The following is a 17,667-nucleotide window of genomic DNA, read 5'->3' on the forward strand; positions in this document are numbered from 1 at the left end:
CATGCCAGATACCTTGTACTTCTACCAACACAGATGAACTTTCATGCTAAACAAAGGTACAGCTTACCTGCAGTGCACCATGGTTGGCTCCACCATGCCGACTCTCTGCTGCCTGACCCTGAACACGAAGTCCAGGAACTCCGTGGAGTCGTCAGGAACGCCGTGGTCTGGCCAGGCCAGGTACTGCATCTGCACCACTCTCCTCTCCTCATCAGTCTGCATGGGAACAACATGGGAGGACAGGGTTACAATACAGACAGCTGGGAGGGGGGTGTTATAATGTCTAAACAAATGCTACCCTCCTATTCCATCAGTTAGAAGAATTCAAGGAGATAAAGCCTGGAGAATGCAAAGCTCCTGCTCCTACTGTATCTGCACCACTCTCCTCTCCTCATCCAACAACATGGGAGGACAGGGTTACAATACAGGCAGGTGGGATGGGGTGTAGTCATGTCTAAACATATGCTACCCTCCTATTCCATCTGTTAGAAGAATTCAATGAGATAAAGCCTGGAGAGCTCCTGCTCCTACTGCATCTCTACCACCCTCCTGCCCTCATCAGTCTGGGAAGAACACGGAAGGACAGGATTACAATACAGGCAGATGTTATCATGTCTAAACATATGCTACCCTCTTATTCCATCAGTTTTCAGGAATTCAGGTAGATAAAACTGAGAGAATGCAAAGCTCCTGCAAGGCAGCGCAGTGTCCTCCACACGCTACAAATTTGTAGTTTGAAATAAAGCTGCTTGGGACTAGATTATTTTGCAATATAAAGGTCTGGAATCCTTTTCAATCCTTGAAAAAATTACTGGTTTTAGATAAGTAACAATGTAGTGGAAATCTGTAGGTGACAGGAGGATAAAGTTGCATACAGATACTGCATTTAATACTACAGTACAACTGTTGGGTTTCTAAAGGATGGTGGTACTGGCACAAAATGCACTGGTAACTCTTTTTTTAAATCTTAAATTCTAATGTTTATCATCCTGTAATGTTACTCACATTAAGGTTGATCATACTGAAGTCTCTAAAGGCAAAGGAGGGCGTGGTCTCCTCCGTAACACAACAGATCTGGAGCCCGCCAAACTGGATGGTCTGGTGCAGATCTGGCCAGTACTGGTGGCACTTCACCTGCAAACAGAAAGGGGAAGCTTTAAACAGGCAGTCCATCATTGTTGACGACAATGTACCACAGTCAGTAGTATAGTACAGCCAATTGCTGGTAGAATAATCATTGCTTCCAAATTTGCGTCAAAGTGAAGATACAGTGCAATTCAAGCGACATTTGCAAGGAGGCATTGTTGCATGTTTCCTACTCTGAGATTCAGATTTTAAGTTCAGATTCAAATCCAGATTCTCAACCCAAGGCAAGCACACACATACAGGTAACAGCACAATGCACACCCTTCCCCTCTCCTCAAGTATTGTTAGCATACAGATGAGCATATGCTGCTGTTCCCAGCAGATCTGCTAGGAGGCATTACTGTGCATATCTTTCTCAAAAAAGCAAACATACAAGAGAATGCCATCAACACTACTCAGTACTCACCCTTCCCCTCTCCACTTGTGTCGTCAGCATACAGATGAGCGTACACTGCTGTTCCCAGCACATCTGCCAGAAGTCCCCACTAGTGTTGGGCAGCGGCCCCTGTGCTGCCACATACCGGTTCACTATACCCATCCTCGGGATCTCCATCTAAACATACGCAAGGGACAAGTCATCATTAAAACATTTTCGGGTTTACTTTATCAAACATACCGGTTCACTATACCCATCCTCGGGATCTCCATCTAAACATACGCAAGGGACAAGTCATCATTAACACATTTTCGGGTTTACTTTATCAAACATACCGGTTCACTATACCAATTCGGAGGGATCTCCATCTGAACAAACGCAAGGGGCAAGTCATTATGAACACATTTTCAGGGCAACTTTATCTAAATAGATCGGGGGCAGTAAGGAATATGAAAGGAAAGGGGATGATTGTAAGATATAGACCTTGATAGAAAGCAATTATCTATAATATCTATATTGAAATTTGAGTGTAACACAACAAGTGCAAGGGACAAGTCATCATGAACACATTTTCAGGAATACTTTATCTAAAAAGGTCAGGGGGCTGTCAGGAATATGAAAGGAAAGGGTAATTTTCAGATACAAACCTTGATAGAGAAGCAATTATCTGTGATATCTATCTATTGAAATTTTAGCATAGCACTACACACAAGTGTTACCAAGGCAGCACACTGTCTTTCTAATGACAAGAAGCTGACATCACAGACTCACATTTACAGAGTTGGCGTTGATGTAGTCTTGGGGACCCTGTATCATGACTCTCGTCTCATCATCTGTAGACAACAAGAAACATCACTCAATCTTCATGAAGTTAGGACAACAGCAAACTATATCTCTTGTACAATTTCATCAGGGTCAGAGGTTTACAAGATGACAGTTGTGTATGAACTACTGTACAGACATGAGACGAACGTAAATTTCAAACTACAAATGTACATGCAATGCACCACAGAGAGAGACTACACTTCACACATGAACAGTATACTCACATGGCGAGATGTCTCGATACCTATTTTTACAGATGTTCTCAGGTATTCTGGAGGCATTACAGGTCATACCAGGCTTCTTCCTAAACAATTGCTGCAGGAAGACACAAACATACCGTGTCACTTCACAACAAAGAGACAATACATTTTGAGCAATGTATAGAGCAATGACTTCACTGGGGAAAGTGACAGAAGTAAATACCTTTTAATTCTAGTAACTTGAGTAAGGCTGTATTCTTATCCTGCGATTTATTTGGTTGACCAAACTTTTTTGGCACAACTTACTTCTACAAACGTGTTTTACGATCTTTTTGTATGGTGCTTAAAAGATTCCGAAGTATAATTACATCAAGTTTTCCTCTTTAAACACCTCATTCCAACAAATGTGTTGGATGATATTTCTGTATAAATGTAGTTTAAAGGTAATGCGGTGGAAGCTCAAACTAAGGACGAAGCATGATGCTTTTTGGTTAGCTAGTAGTGAATTGCGGCTTTGCTACGGCTTATGTATTTAGCCAAGCTTACTGGGTCACCCCTACTCTTCTCGTTAAGTGCATTGGGTTCTCTTACGTGCAGAGGTTTGACACTTGAGGCTTTTACTCACATCAAACTGTAAGAGTGATGCACCAGTTTTCAGCCCCTCCTCTATCAGTACCATGGACTCCTTCAGGGCGTCGTCGGATGTGATGGGAGGTCGCGGGGGGTTCAGGTTATCTGGGGTGTACATAAAGTCTGGCTCTTCTTCAACTCCATCAGGGATGTACACTACAGCACAGGGAGAAAACACAACTGTTATTAAGGAGTGCTGTTGCCTACATGTATACTATGGGTTATGAAGAAACTGCACATAGCAAGGAAACACAGTAATACTGTAAATGCAGAAATGTTTGCGGTGGTTTTATGAAATTAAAACCACACGAACATTTTTGTCCAATATCGTAGCAGTATGTGACTATAGCGATGCAGCAAACTTAAAACCACCGCGAACACTCCATTTTGCCTTAGCGCGAAATATAAACCACGCAAACTTAAATGCACAATCAGTCATATGGAGAAGGCTATAGGAGTGGCCATCAAAATAACAGTTTTCTTCTGTTGATCCAAAAGTCTAACTTTCATCATGTGCTGGTATCACATAGGAACAGTAATTATGATCACTCATGTGCATTAGAATCAATGGCACAGAGAATACTGATCAATGTAATTACACACATGCAAGCAAGATTTTCCTGGCCAGTAATTCCATGCGGTGGTAAGTCAGCTGTTGATACAATTCAAAACTCTTGGATGAAATGTCATTTGCTCTAAGTAAAAGAACCTTACAAGACTAGAACAAGTAGTGAACATGAATCATTCTTTTTCTATGAACAACGGAAGGAGGGCCGAAGTTCCTGTTTCCTTTGAGCAATCTGATATCTTTTTAAAACAAAGTTGCCAAGGAAATTAAAATACAAAGGAAAAACAAACAGCTTCCAGAGTCAGCCAAGTCCAATGACTACTTTTGTTTTCTCACTAAGCATGGTATCAACAAAGGAAGGTCTGAAAACAAAACAGCCATACTGGCATTGACAAACAAAGAACATGGAAGACAATGCCCTGTTGTTAAGTAATGAAACACAGGTGTCTGAATTAAAAAAATTCAGACATTAGATCTAGAAAATGTTGGAATCAACAAGACTTCAAATAATAGATTCAGCAATAGTGAAATACAAATGACTGGGCATCAGCATACGGTCATTAGATTGTAAAGTAGCACTCTACGATATCAGTTTGATTTCTTTGCAACATTTTCATACATAATCATACAGAAAGGGACATACAGAAATGCAAACAAAAACAGGCCTTTCTACAAGGACAAGATGTAGCCATAAAGCGATATCTTCTACAAGATGTAGCCATAAAACGATATCAACAAAAATCATCTCATTACTCCCTCCCTGGTAAATAAAATAACTGGTTAAAATCAAGAAAAGAACAACAGAAAAGAAATAAAGATAGAAAGTGACATACAGGGTGCAGTGTTACCTAACATGGCAGCACACATTGTTTCCACCCCGTACCATGGGAACCCAAACTCTGCCCCTGACAGGAGGAAAATACTGGAAACAGCTACGCACGACCAGCAGCTGGACAGAGGGTGCGCGGACTTTGGTGGAATGGGGAGAAGCGAGAGGAGAGGAGAGGGACGGGAGGGGTTTTTCCTGATCTACTGGTCACAGCTGTCTGAGAGGAAGGAAGTGAAGAACCACATCACAGAGAGGGGGTGGTGTGGACGAGGGGAGATACGTAGGAAACTCAGGCGGACACAGGAAAACTCAACTTTCCCACGTTATACTGGTATCTTACACAGAATACACAAAAATTAAGAATGGAGTGAAAATATTTAAAAAATAAAGTTTAAGGACACAGGAAAACTCAACTTTCCAACGTTATACTGGGATCTTACACAGAATACACAAAAATTAAGAATGGAGTGAAAATATTTAAAAAATAAAGTTTAAGGACACAGGAAAACTCAACTTTCCAACGTTATACTGGGATCTTACACAGAATACACAAAAATTAAGAATGGAGTGAAAATATTTAAAAAATAAAGTTTAAGGACACAGGAAAACTCAACTTTCCAACGTTGTACTGGGATCTTACACAGAATACACAAAAATTAAGAATGGAGTGAAAATATTTAAAAAATAAAGTTTAAGGACACAGGAAAACTCAACTTTCCAACGTTGTACTAGGATCTTACACACAAAAAATTAACAATGGAATGCAAATATTTAAAAGAATCAAAGTTTAAAACTGGCTGGGACAAGTTTTTTTGTTGGAATAAAACAAGAGCTTTTAAAAAAAGCTGGCGTTTCGGCTACGTTTATAAGTGTGAATTGTCTTTTCCCTTTACTTGAAGTAAAATCTGCCAGAGGAAGTCACTCAAGGGCTGTTCAGTCTATAAGAAAAATTGTCATTTTGGGAAATGAGTACTGTTTTAATAGAGAAAGGCAGATTGGGGAAAGCAATTTTGAAGTTACGTCACTTAACTTAAGTGCTTTTGAAAAAGCTGGTCTTGGCCTACAACTTGTGCTTATTTGTAAAATGTATAATAGGCTCATTATAAAAGCTATCAATGTAATTATGTACATGGCACGCAATAAAACATAAAATTTGAAAAAGCACCATTGAATCATCAGCACTATGGTAATTAAGTGAAATAGAAGTTCATAACAGCTAAGGTTCTATCTAAAATGACTACCAAATGTCAAACAAATCAACAGCTACCGTATTTCTTCTAATAAAGGACGCACCCCAAATAAAGTGCGCACCCCCGATTTGGGCTTCACCGCAACCCCAATCACGCCAGCTGAGATACTTCACAGAAAAACCTTAATAAAGTGCGCACCCCCCATCTGCCGCTGTCGCTCGGCGCGTCTCCAAGATGTGACCACGCCCCGGTATTCGGCACGCTATGAAGTCCTGGTGTCTTTCTTAATCGTTCCATTTTCAAGGAATTTTCGGGAAAACATTACCATTATTTGGGGTCAACACTTAACCCTCTACTCCGCTCAAATTTTGAGTAAAACGTTTTGAAGTTTAAACGTCACGCTGCTGAGAACCTCGCGCCAGGATATCTGACAAACTCCCTTGATATTGAAGGACCAGACGACGATCCGCTTGATTTCTACCGGGCTAGTCAAAGACAAACGTGTAAAACGCATTTTGAGATAAAAATAAAAGTTCGTCTCTCGGCATTTATGCCGCAAAATACAGCGTTGCATTGACGAAATCATTTCATTTTCGATCACCCGCCGCCATATTGTTCAAATCCTGCTGCCCCAAGATGCATTTCGCGTGTTACGTAATCATCATCACATGATCGCATTACGCGTCTCTGATTGGTTATTGCTGCAGCTGAAGGCGGGAATATTGCAGACGAAGTGCATCATGGGGCAGCAGAATCGCGGTCTAAGTTTTTTCTTTGTCTGAAATGTTACACATGAAAACGCAATAAAAACGCGGTTTTATCGACTACATAGCAACATTATGGTGAAGAAAATGTAAAACCAAAAGATGTTTTCGGGAAAGCATACATTTATTTGCCGATTGATGGTGGCTTTTGCGTAATTTTAGCGATCAATGAACCCGGAAGTGTGCCGAAAGCGGCGTGGGTTTTCGCGTTTTATCCGTCAAAACAAAAACAAAACTCCCGCTGAAGCGAACTCCCATATGAAAATTCCCATAGTTTTGTGCCGAGGGGCGCCACTTTCCACGTCCGTGTTGTCTGAATGAAGTCGATACTGAACAATGGAGCATTTGCTACTGTAACAAAGAATCGCTGTTTTGCAAACAACATCAAGAGCCTCTGTTTACATCGGGGATAGAAGTTTAGTGGCGAGTGTTTTGCAAGAATCATCTTACCGCGCATAGGAGCCGCTGCACGGTATTTTCCATTACAATGAACAGAAAAATTCGAATGCCGGGTTTGGAATCTATGAAGTCCTGTTCATAAGACAAAGGCCTTGTATATATTAAATGAATATTTAAAAATAACAAATATAAAATATTTCTTTATTTATTAATGAAAAAAATGATATTCATAAATATGATATTGATAGATTAATATAATATCAATATATATTTTTGATATTCAATATCTAAAAAGAAAAAAAAAATCCATGCACGGAGACGAACCCGGATCTTCTGGGTCCGAAGTGCTTGGCGTTGCCAGATCGGCCAAGCTGCGGTACATAACTATTTACTCTGGACGTAATGCTATAACCTCACTATATGGTATCATTTATGCCGATTTTTGCTCGTTTTCTTGACGAAATCATTTTTTTTCTTCTGCAATCTTGTGGAATAGATGTAATATGGTCATTTTTCAGGATATTAAAGTCCGAAACCACAATGCAATGATATTTCCGAACAGTTGTAGCATTTACATGCGGTCGCCGTCCTGTGTCACATGCAAATCTGGCGTGCCTGCCTTTTCCTGCTCTCTTGCCATATAAGGCAACGGCTATACAAGGATTTGAGAACGTATTGCCATATAAGGTCTTATTGTGTGCGACACAGTGTTGAACCAAGCATGCATGCTTGAAGGTAAAAGCCAGGACATTGCGTTTCGGTGCGAAAGCACCGAAACGCAAAAAATGAAGTACAACATTTCATGAGGTAAATCTGATTTCTTGTGGTTGTCTTGCTTTTTAGACTAATGTTTTGGAGGGACACAGAAGAACTAGCATGAGAGAAGTGAGTCAAGGTTGGTCAGTGACATCACAAAGTAAATAGGATGTGGATCAGATGTTGTGTGACATCATATGGAAAGAAGAAGACAGTGGAGACAGAGTAGGATAGTGAGATGGAATGATATCACCATTGTTAAAATGGTGCTCAATACTCTTTTTGCAGAGTTGGAAGGGGGAGCTGAAAGTGAATTATGTGACAGTTACTGTATCCATGGTGGGTGGAGAGGGCTCACAGAGGATCTTGATCAGCCTCCTTTATAGCAATTTCCAAAATAGATCATTTAGTGCTTTCAACAAAGAAAAAGAATAAAGGTTCAAACGTCCAAGACAGTTTGAACAAGTCTATCTAACAAGAATGCGATCTAAGTTTTCAATTTGTGTTGTTGATTTTTTTTATATTGGAATTATACATGCAGAGTGCTGTACATGCAAGCTTTACATAAAGTGATTATTTTGGAATGGCCCACTTTTGCAAGGGGGGTCCTTACCATGATCAAGCCAGTGATTTACAAATTCTTCTTCTTCCGGACACTCACACCCGTTGTTACAGTCATCAGCTAGGGTCCACAAAAACAGACAGAAGAAAGGAAGGGGAGAGGGAGAGATAGAGGGATGGCAACAAAATTAGGAATGGTAGAAACAGAGCAATAAAGGAGACAGATATTCAGAGAGACACAGACGACACTCACGGTCACATGACCTCTAAACAAATGAAGTTTGTTATTCTTATCTTAATCATAAACAACTGCCCTCCCTTTTATTTAATGCCATCCATCAATGCAAAAATTGAACTGTCATTTTGCTGAATCCGGGAAATTTACATAGCTTCATTATGAATATCATAACTACATTAAAAACGTGACAATTATGCAAATTTGTAATGAAGCTGTGTTTCATTTTACTGTTATGTGAATTCCTCAAAGATTACTTATATCATTTTTACTTAGAGATAAATGTCACTAAAACTCATATTGTTTCCACACAAAGAAATTCTGTTTCAAAGGTGCAAAGACTTGACCATGATTTATCGTTCCCAGTTTGCATTTTCCTCACCGTTTGGTCTGATGGTTAACTCCAGCTGTGTTTTTATTTGATTTATCTGTCATGTGAATTCCTCAAAGATTACTTCATATCATAAGCAACAAGACTAGTGTTGATTAAACAATTCCTACACAGAGGTGCCAAGGCATGTATAATGACCATATTCATCGTTCCCAGTTTGTATTTTCCTCAGTTTAACTGAGGAAAATAGTGTTAATAAAACTGTGCAATTTCTACGCAAAAAGATTGTTTCAAAGGTGCAAAGACTTGACCATAATTCATCGTTCCCAGTTTGTATTTTCCTCACCGTTTGGTCTGACGGTCAGCTCCAGCTCGCCCGTGTGGGACTCCCGCGTGGAGCGGATGAACATCACCACCTGTTCGTGCGTGTGCTGCGAAACGTCGCGACCGTTGATCAGGAGAACCTGGTCCCCCTCGTTCAGCCGCGGGACACATTTGTCCGCCTGGAAAACACAGCGTAAAAAACACGTCTAAAACATGTCATTGGGAAAACTGCTGCGGTGTGCTGATACAAAAATACATGTTGACATGTGTACATACAGGTGTATATCAGTGCTGTTGTGACAGAGTACGAGTTGTATTTGAGACAGAAGCATGTACATGTATTTGTGTGAGCTCTTGGTAGTGTTATCAGTACCTTGAGTGTCAAATATATCTTATCTTAAACCTGTATACTACACCTTTCATAACCTTTATCATATGAATACTGTATGATATGATACACTCACTGTAGTTACTGTACTAATTTGCTACAGACACTGAAATATCCTTCTAGTGCTTATGGCTAAGGCATTCAGGAAAAAATAAAAGGTTGAACTAAAAGTATCCAAAACCCTACATGACCCTTGTTCTGAAATAAAATGTTGAAGATACATGTATCTTCACTCAGACATTTTGTATGGCCTGGCATATACATATACCTTGTGTTTGCTATAACTATAAGCTATAATGTCCCCATGACAATAGTGGTCTAACTGATATTTGCCGTATTGATCTCTAGATTGCAGTATCAGACTCACAATTATCATTTAGCAATCCTCCTGGTGTACAGTTCACCAAAATTACACAGAAACCTCTCTGATCAACTGTTTTAGCAGAACGGCTATGATACAACATGGCCGCCCCCTGACGACAAGTGTTCACTGCAACTGTGGACGAGCCGTACTCACGCTTTCATCGCTCGTTTCCGTCGGCTCGTCGTACGGGCCTGCAAGTTGCAGACACTGAGAACGCTGGCTCCAGTAACGGTCGCGGGGGTAACTGGACTTCACAGGTTGCGGACAGGGTTTGGAGACAGAAAAGCCCATCGCACGACCAACCATTGCCTCTACCTTCACAAGCTCCCTAGCAACACGATCGCCCGTCAGATGATATCAGCTGAGCTGTGTAATTTCTGCTCTAATCTCACCAATTTTCTGGAAAGGCCGGTTGATATTCTTACTATGGCAACCGCTTCCCAGGGTAACCAAAACTGTAGCACCCTCGCTGACAATTGAGGATACAACAGCACAGACACTTGCTTTACATAAACCCGCCAGCTTGCAGTCTAATCTTGCTCCCAGTCAAATCTTTTCACACACATGATATGATGACTATATATGCATCAATGGTTATATCACACAGACGTCACCAAAGCCTTGGTTGCAGCACAAAGACGATATTTTAATTTGCTCTCTCCAGCAGAAGTCAGAAATGAAAATGTCACAAATTGCTACTTCAAATGTTCTAATGTGAGCAGTCTACATTTCTCTATTGTTGCCATGGACAATAACTTTCCCAACTACACACTGTATACTCGCTCAAAGACGTCAGACAGTCGAGCATTGACGTATCTATGTGTGGGTATATATTATTTATTGACGCACAGGGGGACTGTAATTGATACAACATCCTGCATATTCATACAGCACATGTAACAAGCAACATTTTGGACTACATTTGGAGACAATTTTCAACAAAGCTGATTTACAACATTGTTCGGTACATGTACCTGCATATCACAAGCTGAATCTGTCTATACTCAAACAAACATCAAAATTACATCTTTGCTGATCAATAGCAACATAGGAGGGATAATAAAATGTAATATTGCATTTGCAAGTAATTTTGACATCAAACCACTGTGGCCAACTGGTACACCTCCATTTTCATTTCATTTTCATATCTACTGTCATTTTTTCAATCATCATTTTCACTCTCTGTACTTTGTATCCCTCACATTGTTGTACCTGGTGCTAGGGTATTGGTTCGGGTGGATTTGAAATATGCCCAGTACACCATCAATGATGTTATGAACGCCACATCAAAGAAATACACGGCGAGCAGCAGCTTTTCGTGCAACACGCCTAGAGCAGCCATGGCGAAGACGGCTGCGTAGTGCGCGAAACACATGAACAGGAGTATGATTAGGAAGTATTTGTCGACTAGTACGTCTAGATAGTAGTACAGAGTAGGCTTGGAGGATGTCAACAACTGGTACTTTGTCATCGTGAAAGGACTAATGCAATTTCACAGGACAACAGAAGAAGCTCCTACCTTGTTGGACCTTTGAATTCTCTTCCTCAAAACGGTGATAGTGAAATATATCAACCACAATTATATCCCTTCTCTCTCGTTCTCCAAACACAAAAACAATATGACCAGAAAGACAACAAGATGACTTGATAGGGAACCTTACAACTTAATATACTGGAGGCCACCAATTAGATAATGTGGACGTTTACCACGGGAGAAGACCTGTTTAGTACTGAAGTCTTCTTCCTTTTGTTTGGCTAATCCCACTAACCTAGACTCCTTTGTGGGTTCTGGTTTCTCCGCAACGTACCCCTCCCTTACGCAGATCAAAACATGGCCTGTTTTGAATGCTATAGCAAATGACAGAGGCTTTGAAGTTTGGCTCAGAAACTATCAACACCGTTTTTTGTTCATACACAACTTCTACACACCTGTTTAATCAGGTGTAACCTGAGTAATAAGCGTGTTACACTGCTGCCTCAGCTTTCTATGCTTTCTCTTTTACACCCTCAGGGATCTTTCCAAGAAGGCCTGCAACTTTTCAATCTGGTGATTAAAATCTATTATCATTAGAAGTCCTATCCAAGCTGATAGGAGAAAATACAGATACCACAGCTACAATTTCACAAACAATATCAGTCACTAGTGCACAGTGCTAGTGATCGGGATGAATAGAAAACTAGAGTCTTTCTGAAGAGTTTATATGCAGTGAGTACGGTGATTCCAAAGAAACAAATGTCTTCCAATCCTTTGTCACACAGCCCCTACTTCTGGTTTGCCAGTGTGATTGTTTCTGCATCAACGGACAATATGTTCTTCTTCTATATGGCTTCCACCACTCACAGCACCAAACTCCAGCTCCTACGAAGAAGAAGCTAGACGTTGTATAGGATGACTTCAGCTAACTGTGATGCTGATGAAATGCTTGGCCCACTTGTGCAGGTCACGACAGATGATTCAACAGGATTCAGACTGGTGTAAACAGCGGGGAAAGTTTGGTTACGCAGCACGAGTGTTCAAACAACGACTGTGTACACAGCGCCCTGGTCCGGAAGGATCTGCACTACTCCAGCTCAATGTCTGCCAATGCTCCTTGTTACATCAGCAGCAGCGGTTAGTTAGAATAGAAACTCCTCTGCAAATGTGGAAATTATGAAGAAGAGCTGTTCTCTAGGTTCACCGAAGAGACCACTATGTGTATCACAGCAACAGTTTCCTTCTTCCCAAGAAAAATCTGACGCAGACTTTTAGACCAACGAAGTTGGACGCTGTAACATGCCTCCTCTCCGATCTACATGTACCTTCTGATGCAAAACTGCCCAAAACAGTCCTGTCAAATTTGTACCACTGATTGGTTTTTCACCTATTTGATGGCCTTTACCACTGTAACTAAGTGGGGAAGTGCTGAGGGTATTACCACTTAGGTAGGCATACCATTATGTCAAGGGCAATGAGAACACTCATCCTATCATTAAGGTAATGCACCAAACACTTTTGTTTTCTCCTGTAAAGAGGAATCTTCCTACAATTAATATTTACATTGCAGGAATATGTGATACAGGAAATATTTAACTTAAAAACTTTACAGTTACTGTTTGCTAAAAATAACATTATAGCTAGAGCATGTATGGATATATACAAATATAAATCAATGGATATATACAAATCTAAAAATCTCCTGGTTTAGAATGCCTACTATTGAATAGAATGGCTAGACAAACTAAAATAACGTTCATAACTCTACCCTGAACTTATAAAGATGAGCCATTTTTCTACAATATTCAAAAGAAACATTAAAAGAAGTATGAGACCCAAGACATTGCGTGAGGTACTCTCCAAGCAGCATTGTATAAACAAAATTTGAATACAAAGCTTCAGACCGAAGATACGTTATCAGTGAAAGGGCAGACACTGGCCTACCTATTGCCGCACTTAGCTGGAAAGACAAAAGGTAATCTGAACAGGCACAACATTTATCCAGGTGATTAGGCTAATGTAATTAGGGTAAATGTGGCTCACATGAAACACCAGCCCTGCTATAATGAGTTAAAAGCACATCACTTTAGAGGCTATTCAACAGCAGGCAATCACTCCCCTTTCTACATGGATGAAATTGTGTAAACTTTTCAGAAATACTGTAAATGCATTTAAATTCGTGTTGTTTTTATTTTGCACTAAGAGGAAATTGGAGTGTTTGCTGTGTTTTAAGTTTGAGGCAGCAATATAGTCACATACTGCTACAGTATTGGACAAAAATGTTCACCGTGGTTTTAAGTTCGCTGCGAGACGGTCGCCGTGAAAACTGCGAACATGAAGCCACCACCAACATTTCTGCATTTACTGTGCATGATTGCTACCCAAATCTAAAGCAACTAAAAAGTAGATACACCCAATTGATCAATGTACATTTCTTTTTTACACTGTGCATTAGCAAACCATTCTAAACAAAACTAAACATCCTAATCTAGCCTAGGGGTATAAACAGCAAAGGTACATGTTTGTACAAGTAATGATCACTGTTACACAACGAGAAGAGAAAACATAATTATTACCCACTCAGGATTTGATTATCATGAAAGACATAAGCTTCAGGTGTATATTCTGTGATTTAAAGGTGCTTCTTTGTCTGCAGGATTAAGTAATTATCAAATTCTTTACAAACAAGAAGGGCCTGAAATCTAAACTTACATAACTCTGTGAGTCTCAATTCAATCAGCCTCTAAAACAATAAAAAATCTTTTTGAAAATGTTAGTCACCACGCCCTAAAAATAACCGTCACTGGAAAAAGAAGATAACCCTTTTTGTTGAATAAGACATGAAGCCAACAGTATTTCTAGGTCTGAGATCCAGACTAATAAGTAACCTATTTTGGTTTCAAGATTCCCCAAATCTACATGTAATGTTACAGTCAAGCAGAGTGCTGGATTCTATTTGTTTTGCACATTGATTTCTATACCATCACCATTTGTGAAGAAAAATCTAAGCTCCACTTCAAACTGATAAATTAAACCTCTGGTTGACCCACACAATATTTTTAGTTATGTTTAGTCAGATATGTAAATGAGCATTCCTGTTGCCATGGCAGCAGTGCAGGTAAAACATTCAGTGGCTAATATTGCTTTGCAAAATCCTATGAGTTCAAATTTCATTATCAACTGGACCAGGTATAGATGTCTAAAAGATGACACCATTGCTGAGTTGTATATTTCCTGCAATGGACGAGCAAAATGGTGCCCATTTCAAACCTGCTGTAGCCTAACATACAAATGTATCCAACAGGCAACAAATAGATAACATAAGGACAATAACACCAACAAATTTAGGGTCACAGAATCTGCATAAACCTAAGAAAATGCCCTATCATGAAAACTATCATTTGTGTGTGTGTGTGTGTGTGTGTGTGTGTGTGTGTGTGTGTGTGTGTGTGTGTGTGTGTGTGTGTGTGTGTGTGTGTATGTTTGATTGTGTGAGTGTTTGTGTGTGTGTGTGTGTGTGTGTGTGTGAGAGAGAGAATGTTCTTGGTGTGTCATGTATGTAAGACTGTTGCATATGACATCACAGCTACCACTGTGCTTGTTTGAGCCTGGGAAAGTCAGACCTATAAATCTACATTTTGATGAATGAATAATTACATAGAAGAATTCAATTTTACCTGGCAGACAATACATACATCGAGTGCAAATATACTCTATATACTGAAATACAGTGAGCGGGTATTGCCAAATAAATGGACACCAAGTATATTGTGAGATCTTTCATCTTTGAGGGCAAAACCATTCAGCTGTTTTGCAAAAAAGAATTGCAGCAGGATCATCTTATAAATGAGAAGGCCTTTGGACTCACAAATAAATTACTCTTAGGGTAGTCTCTAGAATTACTGTTAGATACAGACTGTATTACGGTCACAGTCAGAGATGCTTTACACACTGCACTAGCATATTCTTACGACATTTCTAGATGTTTGTAATCAAGAATATTGAAATATTTACATTTGCGTTACTTACTGGAGTGCTGGGAGCAACTCTTGACACAATGATAGGCATATTCTGGTCGGCTCCACCCTAAAAAACATCAAAAGTAGGACTTTTGTACATACAGATAATGGTAGGAAAAGGACAACAAATTCTAATTATTCATTGCTGTTTTTAAGGAATTAAGAGTCTGACTGAGACAAATGTAGGGTATAAGATAAGCGGCCTGCAGGCTGATTTGAGCAACCATGAATAGACAGAGGTTTAAACAAACAAAAACAAAAACAGACAGCAAGGTAGGAAGACAAGATTACAATAAATGCCACTACCAGCATTACTATTGCTATGTAGTCACCTATAGTATACCCTCAGGTAATTATCATTCTAATCCTTATCCAGATCAAAACAGAAAGAAGTTTTCTCTATCAATAAATGTACAAGTGTGTACCTTAACATTGAAGCCAAATCGTCCGTGTTCGTCTGGCTTCATCCTGATGAGAACAATACTGTTGTCTGCTACCAGGTTCCCATTGGGCTGGGCAAAACAAAATTATTTTCTTAATATATATATGTGCAATGTATAAATCAAGGATCACAATCCTAAAGCTCCTGACATAGAGTGTGAAAATCAATCAGCCAAAGAGTCTGCAAGCTCAAAATGACATTTTCGGCAGTAATACGCCCGGTATTCTTTTGATTATCGTGCAGTTTTTCGGGATCGGCTAATGTTCACAGATCACAAAGCCCAGTTAAACATGATAAGGGTACATTTTCAGGCAAAAAACATGCATGACCTTCTGTTGACTTCTGGAAATCAACAAATATGGCCAAAGCTCAATGATTATGTGACAGGGGCTTAAAGGAAGTAAACAGCAGAATTAAGCCAATAATGAGTAATTTTTTCACCCTTTGCCCTGTGATCTGTATGCTACCAAAAATACTGCAAATGCAACATCATTATGACAGAAATATTATAGCGTATTACAATGAATATGAATTATACATGATTCTGTTGCGCACACTATCTTATATATTTCCACAATGGATACGTAGTACATATATCAGACAAGGCCGGGACTTACCAACTGTTCATTGTAAGATGGAAGGACTTCGTACGACTTCTCTGTGAAGCTACCATCTTCACTGTAGGCCTTGAACTGTTTCCCCCGCGTAATGTAGTCTGGAGAGAACCCCCCCTCACTGGAACATAACATCGGAAAAACATACATTAGTATTACAGCTACACATTACCAATCTGCAGCGATGTCATGCCTAAACACTAAGTATTGTTATATCTTCTAGTTGTGCATTTTTTTGCTCAAAAGCCTGCAAAATATGCAAAGGAAGCCTTTGAAAGACAAGGACTTACATTCTCAAAGGTAAGATGAGGTGTAGCATACTACAGTAGCTTGTGGTTGATGAACAAAACATCAATCACAAAACATTTACGTCTGCCTTGTTTGTGTGAAGAAAAACAGATTCTCAGCACCTGGTACGTGACTAGCCGCACAGAAATAATCCCAACCGCCCTCAGACTAATCAATAATGAGGCCGCAATTTGTAGCAGTCACACGTTACGTTTCATGTGTGTAAAGGTCGCCAGGGTCGCTGCCCTCTGAGGCACAGAGCTGCTGGTGCTTTACACATACATATATGCAATAACAGGTCTTTCTAAGAAAACATTGCTGGGAGGAGCACTGTGAGGGAGCAACAGTGTACAAGGTGGGGGGGGGGGGTTGTTTGTGCCTTTATTTAGTCTCGAAATATGCTCCATTCGGCCATCAGGGCCGCTTTTCATAGAGGTCGAGATGTAGGCATGTCCAGGGGTCAACATCAGAATATATAACTAATGCTTGGTCCCTTGCAATGTGTGGAGTTTTAGGGAATTTTAAGTTGAAATGGAGCATTCTAGGGCTTCCTTAGAGGCAAAATTACTGTCAGACAGGTCACAGTTGAAGACCTAGTAGCATCCCTGGTCAATCAGAATTGTATGCTTGTCAGAGGATCTGCTTCCCAGGGTAAGGGGGCACATGGGGCGCAGCACCCTTGTTGCCCCATTTAGAAAAAGCCCTGCAAATGAAATGCTACCATCTCAAGTCATGCATTAGTGTATACTGGGCCACATCATACAATTTTCAACACTTCTATTGTAGGGAGGATTTTTCCAGGAAAAGCGTCTGACAGTCTAAGTGAAAATTGTACTTCTGGATATTTTTGTCTGACTCTTTTGCAGGAAGACAAATAACAATTGAATATATTCATATACCTGAGGTACACACTGCAACATATTCAAATGCTTGTTGTATTTAAA

The 17,667-nt window shown here is 40.0% G+C and overlaps 1 protein-coding gene across 15 annotated transcripts in view; it reads right to left on the reverse strand.

Moving 5' to 3' along the window:
- LOC136447401 (tyrosine-protein phosphatase non-receptor type 4-like) overlaps positions 1-17,667 on the reverse strand; it is a 53,031-nt gene that overhangs the window by 4,331 nt on the left and 31,033 nt on the right. For 11 of the 15 annotated variants that reach the window (XM_066446311.1, XM_066446310.1, XM_066446304.1 and 8 more), the window contains 11 exons: positions 16,439-16,556; positions 15,805-15,891; positions 15,375-15,446; positions 9,157-9,313; positions 8,297-8,365; positions 3,173-3,333; positions 2,572-2,662; positions 2,294-2,355; positions 1,553-1,699; positions 1,006-1,134; positions 68-216 (listed from right to left, as the gene is read on the reverse strand). In XM_066446311.1, coding sequence (XP_066302408.1) covers positions 68-216; positions 1,006-1,134; positions 1,553-1,699; positions 2,294-2,355; positions 2,572-2,662; positions 3,173-3,333; positions 8,297-8,365; positions 9,157-9,313; positions 15,375-15,446; positions 15,805-15,891; positions 16,439-16,556 — 1,242 coding nt within the window. The remainder of the gene's footprint in view (positions 1-67; positions 217-1,005; positions 1,135-1,552; positions 1,700-2,293; positions 2,356-2,571; positions 2,663-3,172; positions 3,334-8,296; positions 8,366-9,156; positions 9,314-15,374; positions 15,447-15,804; positions 15,892-16,438; positions 16,557-17,667) is intronic. The other 4 variants (XM_066446308.1, XM_066446312.1, XM_066446298.1 and 1 more) reach the window with 3 other exon arrangements.

The sequence above is a fragment of the Branchiostoma lanceolatum genome, chromosome 13 (assembly GCF_035083965.1).
Source record: "Branchiostoma lanceolatum isolate klBraLanc5 chromosome 13, klBraLanc5.hap2, whole genome shotgun sequence".
In the NCBI taxonomy this organism is placed as follows: Eukaryota; Metazoa; Chordata; class Leptocardii; order Amphioxiformes; family Branchiostomatidae; genus Branchiostoma; species Branchiostoma lanceolatum.